We start from the raw sequence: 8564 nt of genomic DNA on the forward strand, positions 1-8564 counted from the left end.
ATCTGAAGAAGAACAGTTTTCCACACAGAGTGGTGGACACTTGGAACAAACTGGACGAAACAGTAGTGTGTGCAAAAAACATTTACGAATTGAAGAGCAAACTTGACACTGCGAGATACAAAGGCGGGACACCACGAACATAGCTCCCCTTACCGTAAAATACAACTACGTAATACATACATGTACCAAAGGCTTTTTCCCCCCATACAAGGGAGGTAGTCAAAAGACAAAGGCATAGAAACCATTCCCACCCATTCCATCCCCTACATACTCCGCTCCCCTCTACCCTCTTCCCTCCCTCTTATCTTGACACCTGGATGACGGGTCATCCCTGCATCTTGTCCACTGCCCTGTGTCAGAAGTAGTGTCGCAAGATACAGCACATCCACAGCAAGGCTGCTTCATTAATTTGGTGACCCCCCTCTCCATCCCCTCATGCATAAAAGGAGATGGGGATAAATCCCTTCAGGCTGCGTAAATTTATTTCTCATACATACTCCCTCACCCCCCCATCCCCCACCCACTCCACCTCATGCATCACATCATCCTCCATACACAACCATTCTCCATTCACCCTATCTTCTGTCCTCGCCTTTCCTTCCTCAACAGACATTCCCCTCTTTCCCAATGCCCCTTTTACCCTATCCATCCATCTCATCCTAGGTCGACCCCTCATGTTCACTCCTTCCACCTCTGCCTTCCACACCTCTTTTACTAATCTTTCTTCACTCATTCTTTCCATGTGTCCAAACCATCCCAATACTCTTTCATCAACCCTATCTCCCAACTCCCTTTCCCCCCTGTTCTCCTCCTCACCTCCTCATTTCTCACTCTATCGAACCTAGTACCCCCTATCATACTTCTCAGGCATTTCATCTCAAACACATTCAAACTCCTTCTCTCTTCCTCTCTCATGTTCCATGTTTCTGCCCTGTACATTGCTGTTGGCACAATCACTCCTTCATATAACCTCCTCTTAGCATCCATTCCCAGATGTCTATTTCTCATTACACTTTTTAATCCCCCAAGGCACTTACTCGCTTCTCTCAATCTACATTTTACCTCCACCCCCATTCCTCCCTTTCCTGCCACATTCGCATCCAAGTACCTAAAACTATACAGTTCTTTCTGCTTCACAATTATTTCTCTCATTGGAGATTTTTCTCCCCTTTCTTCATCCCAATTGCATATGTTTCCTTTTGTGAATACAAATTTGAAATATTTGTTCATAATTTCCTCCATTTCTACATCCTCTGTGTATTTTATGTTCCCTTAACATAGTTTTACTATTTCCTATTTACTTTTTAGTGTACCATTTACATATCTATTGAATAATTTAAGTTGATCTTTACATTTGTCTGTTATGTCTTTTTCTTAAGTTTCTTTTTTCTTCCCTGCACATTTTTACATATTCATTCCTTAGTTTGATATATATTTGGCACTTTCCAGGTTTTTTTTTCTTCTATTTTTTCCAAGCTTTGTCTCTTATCTTTTGCCTCTACATTTTTTGTTATACCAGCACTTAATGAATACCTTTTCCTGTTTTTTGTTTTGGTATATATTTATCCACTCCTTCATTATAGATTTCTTTTAATAATATCCATTTCTCTTCCACCCATGTTTCTTTATTAAAGAATTTTTCCCAACTCGCTTCTTGAAAGAATTTTCTGAGTTTCCCAAAATCCGTTTTGCTATACATCAGTCTTCCTTTTCTGTGTTTCTTGTTTCTCCCCAAGTTTATTCCCTCTTTTAGTTCGAGCTCAAGTAGTATGTGGTCACTCTTCCCAATTGGTGTCTTGTATTCCATTTTATCCACAATTTCAGGCTCTGATGTAAATATTAAATCTATTCTTGACAGTTCTTCATTATTTATATATCTGGTATTCTGTTTTACCCATTAAATCATTGTGTATTCAATGGTCATGTCCAGTAGTCTATTTCCCCAAAGGTTCTTTTCACCCTTCATTGTCATCTCTCAATGTATTTCTTTAGAGTTATAATCACCCATGATTACTAGATTTCCTCCTTTCAGCATTTCATTTAATGTATGCCTTGTGTCTTCCAACATTTTGGAATGGTCACTCTCTTTCCAAGAATGTGTTTTTGAGGGGCACATATTTCACCACCACAAATTTTCTATTTTTCATGTCACTATTTTCAACTTTTATCATGATCAATTCCACATTATTATCTCCTGTGATCTTCATCACATTTAAGCCCTTCTTAGTCAAAATAATGACCCCACCCTGTTTTTCCGCTCTATTTTTTATCCAGTGATTGTCCAACACAATTTGGTGGTAGTGGTCCTTTTAATTTTGTCTCCACAATTCCCATCATATCTGGTTTTTCTTCCACCAGACAATCATTATATTTGTCTAATCCTGAAATCAGACCATCTATGCTGGTATATGTTACTTTTATTTATTTTTTTCTCCTTGTTTTCTGTTTCCTGTGTTTCCTTTCTTTTGATATAGCATTTTCTCAACCTGAAGTCCAGCACTCTCCGAAAAAACTCATTCTTTTCAGTCTCCATTCGTCTCTTGTTTTTTTTTTTTTTCATTAGCATCATTTTTTAGTGTCTTTTCTCCCTCTTCCTCATTGCTCATTTCCTTTTTTATCCATATATTATTGTAGCTTTCACTTTTTTCTGACTTTGCTGTTTTTGCTAATACTTCCTCCACTTTCATTTGTGACCTTAATTTGATTTTTAGAGGTCTATTTCTTTCTTTAGAGTACAGTCCCATTCTATGCACTTCTAATTCTTTTTCCATCTCTTGCCCCTCCTCTTGTATATCTTTCAGAATTTCTTTTACTATTTCTTTCTCTTCTTTTTCTCTTAAGTAGCTACATTGTTTTTCTTTAATACCATATACTACTATACACTTTTTTTTTATCTACTTTGACCCTGACTCAATTTTCTTTATCTTTGATTACTGATAACTGTTTCCTTTGCATTTTCTTCCACTTGTCATTGTACAGTTTCTTCAAAAGCTATTTTTTGGTTTTCCTGATCCACCTTTCATTGGTTTTTGATTTCTTGAAGATGTGTCTCCTTTATGCTATACCAACTTTCTCAGTCACTGCTTTTATTTGTTGTTCTACTTCTCTTTTCAAAGCCTCTTTTTTGTTAGTATCTTCATTTGTCATCTTTTTGCTTTCACCTTTTGATAGTACTTCTTCAGCTATCATTTGAGTTCTTAGTTTAATTTTTAGTGGCCTATAGCGTTTTTCTATAGTATTGCTCCATTCTATGAAAATTTGTCCGATAGGTGGGGTTACATTTTTCTGTAGCCTGTGGGAATGTATTTCTTGCCTTCTTTATGGTAGTTACTATTTTATTTACCGCTTTCTCCAGGGATGGAGATTTGTCTATTTCAAAGTATTCTAGCTCTATAACTTCTGAGTTCTTTTGCTTGTAAGCTTTTTAGTAGTTTATAAATGTTCTCTTTATTATGTGTTGTATTTTTTCTTCCAGTTCTATGATTACCTTTATTGGGAAGTGATGAAGTGATAGAACTCACATGGTTTCCCATATAATTTGAGTTTGTAGGGATGGTAAACACATTGCTATGTCAGGAGATCTTTAGATTTAGGTCTTACAAGTCTACCAGTGGAATGTTTTAGAGTTAGGTTAAGATGTGGCCACTGCAACCAGTAGGCCCATTCCCCCACTATTTGAAAGTGACAGTTTTTCCTGTATTTTTGATGACCCCAGAAACTTTCATTCATTCAGTTTACACACTTAAGTAACAAAGATGCTTTCCTATCCCAGTGAAAATGAGAATGATTAAGAAATTAATTATTTCTTCAGTGTAAGGTGCCTCAGCTTGGAACTTGAGCATATGTAGTAGTTAGAAGAAAATGAATGTAATATTTTGGTATGCATGTGACAAGATGTCACACATGCTGAGTTACATTCATGAACAAATATGATATCTTGGAACAAATTTTGAGTCATTTGTTGTGATGGTGTGAATATACCAAAGCATTATATAGCTACTGGGTGATTTTCAGCTGTTCTCTAACCTTTCATTGCAGTAATATGGCTGTTAGTTCCTTCCCTAATTTACAGGTTAATTGCTGTATGTTAGAAGTGTCATATGTAAGTACAAGATGGTCTCTGCATGAAATTATTTGACTATATGCTTACACACTTGTTGTTACATGTTTTCATAAAGTTAATGGTAATACTTTTTTTTTTCCAGAACAAAGGTAACCAATATTTCCTTTGAAGGACTATCTGTAGAAGCTGTGCACATATTGAATAGTGAAGAGAATCTAGTTTGGTGTAATACCTTGTTCCAGACAATGAATAATGTAGAAGTTAATCTTTCCAGTGTGAGTAATGTGGTGCAACTTTCTCACAAGTCACCTTATCGCATGATGACCGACAATGGAGAGAAGCCCTTCCAGTGTGACCAGTGCAATGCAGCTTTCTCACAAAAACGTTGTCTGAGAATGCACATGGTCACCCACAGTGGGGAGAAGCCTTTCCAGTGTGACCATTGCAATGCAGCTTTTGCACGAAAACAGAATCTGAGAGCGCACATGTTTACCCACACTGGAGAGAAGCCTTTCCAGTGCAATCATTGCAATGCAGCTTTCTCACGAAAGTATGATCTAAAAGGACATATGGTTTGCCACACTGGAGAGAAGCCTTTCCAGTGTGACCTGTGTGATAAAGCTTTCTCACAAAAGTGTGCTCTCAAACTCCACGTAAGGATCCACACAGGAGAGAAGCCTTACGATTGTAATGTGTGCAGTACAAGCTTCTCACGAAAAAGTACTCTTCGACATCACATGATGACCCACACGGGAGAGAAGCCGTACCATTGTGACCAGTGCAATGCGGCTTTCACAATAAAGGCTACTCTAAAGAGACATATGATGACCCATTCTGAAGAAAAGCCTTACCATTGTGACGTGTGTGGCGCAGGTTTCTCAGGAAAGGGTTCTCTCAAATATCATGTAAAGACCCACACTAGAGTGAAGCCTTTCCAGTGTGACCAGTGCATTGCAGCTTTTGCTCATGGGAGTGCCCTCAAACGTCACATGGTTACCCATACTGGAGAGAAGCCTATCCAATGTGAACTCTGTTTTGCAGCTTTCTCACAAAAAAGTTATCTCAAAATACACATGGTTAGCCACACTGGAGAGAAGCCTTTCCAGTGTGATCTGTGTGATGCGGTTTTTGCACGAAAGGGTAACCTCAAAACCCATTTAAGGACCCACACAGGAGAGAAACCTTACCATTGTGGTGTTTGTGACACTGCTTTCTCGCACATGAGCACTCTTAAAAATCATGTGATGACCCACACTGGGGAGAAGCCTTTTCATTGTCGGATATGTGATGCAGCTTTCACGCAAACAGGTAATCTCAAAAAACATTTAGTAACTCACACAGGAGAGGAATCTTAACATTGTAATCTATCTGATGCATCTTTCTTAACAAAAGAATGATCTCGAACATCTTATGATTACCCACATTTATAAGAATCCATTCAAGGGTGATCTGTGTAATGCTATTTACTCTAAAGGCCTCTCCTTCATGATCTGTACAATGCAAATTTTCTAGATAAGGTTACTCTCAGCTATCAAGTATTGACCCATAGTGGAGAGAATTTTTGTCACTGACCCTTGTGATGAAGGTTTCTCAAGAGAGAGTCATTGCATTGTGACATGTGTGGTGACACTGTCTTACAAAAGGGTAATATGATACTAGAGACATGAGAGCTATATGGTAATAGAAAATTGAACTATGTTTCCACATTTAGAAGTTATACAGTTAAAGTGTTGTAACTCAAAAAAGTATTGTGGTTCCTTATCTGTTTCTACAGGCACATGAAAAGAAGGTGAGGCAAGGTGTTTACACCAGGAGGTGTTTAGCTGCAACAGAGGTCACCATTGCCCTGTGTGCTCAGTCTACATAGATAAAGAGCAGCAGATATGTAGTTATTGGATTCAAACTCTTTTTGAGTCACAACATTTGAGGCAAAAGTAAATGTGACATATTCAAGAAAAGTTTTATTTTTAGCTGTGTTTATACCTGCTATTTTTTTTTTCCAACACAAAGGTTGTACTGGGAATGTATCATAGTTTATGTAATAGGTACTCTGGCAAAATTGTTGATAAACAATTGAAGTAGTTTGGTTTGATGATTTGTAGTGATGTGCCAGAAAGTATAACATTAATTCATTTGCTTTCTGTATATCTTTAGATATTCTATTTTATTGTAGAATGACACATCATTCTGAAGTTTAATTTCCAAAGTTTATCTGAAGTTGATGATTTTGATCATTACCTTATTGTCAGTTCAATGACAATCATGGAGATAAGATGGGATGTGCTTCATTCATGTTCCAAAACCCTTCTGTCCTAATCCGTTTTGTTTCATACAGTGACTGTTTCATTCACTGTAGTGTAGGATAAGTAAGAACAAGATAATAAAGCTCATTAGCTTTGTCCCTGATTATGATGGAAACAATTGTAGTCAAAAAGGCACAATGAATGTGTATGTCATATGTAGGCTATAGGTGGTGACAGCTGTGGATGCTGTAGGCTTTGGGCAGAGGTGGTTATTTGTGCTGTAGGATATAGATTGAGATAACTAGATGGAGTGAGATAAAATGGCTATGGCTTGGGTTATGATGTATTGAGATACAATTGCTAGTTATGACATAGTAATCAAAGTTGTAATGCTGACCCCTGTCTCCTATCTAGATGATGGCATGCATAGAAGCAGAGTTACATCAGCAAATTTAGCATCATATATGTTCATTTATGAATGAGGTCAAATTATAGTTTTAATTAGATTAAGATTGAAGGTGTCAGCACATTTTCCATGTACAGTATTTGTAGATAAATTGGAAATATAGTTGGGTTATTTGTACTCATGGTTTTTTTAGATTATGCAGAACAGATGCCATGGTTTTACCTTATGTAACAAATATTTGGTTTGTGTATTTCCATATATTGATTTAATAGCTGATTTATACATAACATTTTTATGTTTAAAAAGTAACCATTTTGTAAATAAAAGGTGTCAAATTTTACAGGAATTAGTTTTTAGTACCTCCCAAAATCAATTATAGCTAAGTGAATTGGACAAAAATCCTTTTGCTTTTTATCTATTGCAATTTGAAATTACTAACGGAGTAACTGGAGAGGAACAGAGTGGGTTTAGGAAAGGTAGGGGTTGCGCAGATCAGATTTTTGTGGTAAGACAGATATGTGAGAAAGCTTTAGCAAAGGGTAAGGGTGATTTTTGGGCCTTCATGGATTTGGAAAAGGCTTATGACAGGGTAGACAGGAAAGCACTGTGGGAGGTCTTGAAGATGTATGGAGTAGGAGGAAAGCTGTTAACATCAGTCAAAAATTTTTATGAGAGTAGTAGAGCCTGTGCTAGATTTAAAAATGGAGAGAGTGAGTGGTTTGAGATCAAGATGGGACTTCACCAGGGATGTGTCATGTCACTATGGCTGTTCAATGTGTAAATGGATGGGGTGGTACAGGAGGTAAATGCAAGGGTAGTGGGCCAGGGATTGGGGATGTTTAAGGAAAATGTAGAAAAATGGGAGATAAGACAGTTGTTGTTTGTTGATGAAACTGCACTTGTAGCAGAATCAGAGGAGGGATTAAAGAAGTTAGTGACAGAGTTTGGGAAGGTGTATGAGAAGAAAGTTGAAGGTAAAAGTAAAGCAATGAGATGTACAAGAGGAGAGAATGGCAGCAATTTGGAAGTATTAAAGTAGAGAGGGTGGAAGAAGTGGATGGCTTTAGATGCTTGGGGGTGCCTATAGTGGTAAAGGGAAGTGTGGAGGTGGAGGTAGATTGTAGATTGAGAGAAGCAAGAAAATGTCTTGGGGGATTAAAAAGTATAATGAAAAATAGACATTTGGGAATGGATGCTAAGACGAGATTGTATAAAGGGGTGATTGTGCTGACAGCACTGTATGGGGCAGAAACATGGAACATAAGAGAGGAAGAGTCTAAATGTGTTTGAGATGAAATGCCTGAAAAGTATGGTAGGGGTTACTAGGCTGGATAGAGTGAGAAACAAGGAGTTGGGGAGAAGAGTGGGGTAGCAAAGGAGTTGGAAGTTGATGAAAGAATATTGGGATGGTTTGGACACATGGAATGAATAAGTGAAGAATTTTTTTTTATGTAGAATAAGTTGGAAAGCAGAGGTAGATAGAATGAAAAGGAGGGGGTAACCAAGGATGAAATTGATGGATAGGGTAAAAGAGGCATTGAAGGTCTGTCGAGGAAGGAAGGGAGAAGATAGGGATGGGTGGAGAATGGTTTTGTATGGATTATGCTGTGATACATGAAGTGAAGTAGGTGTATGAAAGGGGGGGGTAGAGTGGTTAATATGTGAATGATATTTTGACACAGTCCAAAGGAATTTCTCCCCGTCTTCTCTTTTTCTGTATAAGGGGATGGAGAGGGGAGTTACTAATTAAATGGAACCTTGTTGTGGATGTCCTGTGTCTTCCTGCATTGCTCTTGACCCAGGGTAATGGGTGAGATGCAGGGATGACCAGTCATTCAGGAGCCAAGAAAAG

The 8564-nt window shown here is 37.8% G+C and overlaps 1 protein-coding gene across 1 annotated transcript in view; it reads left to right on the forward strand.

Moving 5' to 3' along the window:
• The window catches only part of LOC143030372 (uncharacterized), a 28143-nt gene extending 21112 nt beyond the window's left edge, over positions 1–7031 (forward strand). Inside the window, exon 6 of the mRNA XM_076193522.1 lies at positions 4206–7031. Coding sequence (XP_076049637.1) covers positions 4206–5418 — 1213 coding nt within the window. The 3' untranslated portion in view covers positions 5419–7031. The remainder of the gene's footprint in view (positions 1–4205) is intronic.
• The last annotated feature ends 1533 nt before the right edge of the window (positions 7032–8564 follow it).

Source organism: Oratosquilla oratoria, chromosome 12, assembly GCF_046742065.1.
Source record: "Oratosquilla oratoria isolate Oo_2021 chromosome 12, ASM4674206v1, whole genome shotgun sequence".
Taxonomy (NCBI): domain Eukaryota; kingdom Metazoa; phylum Arthropoda; class Malacostraca; order Stomatopoda; family Squillidae; genus Oratosquilla; species Oratosquilla oratoria.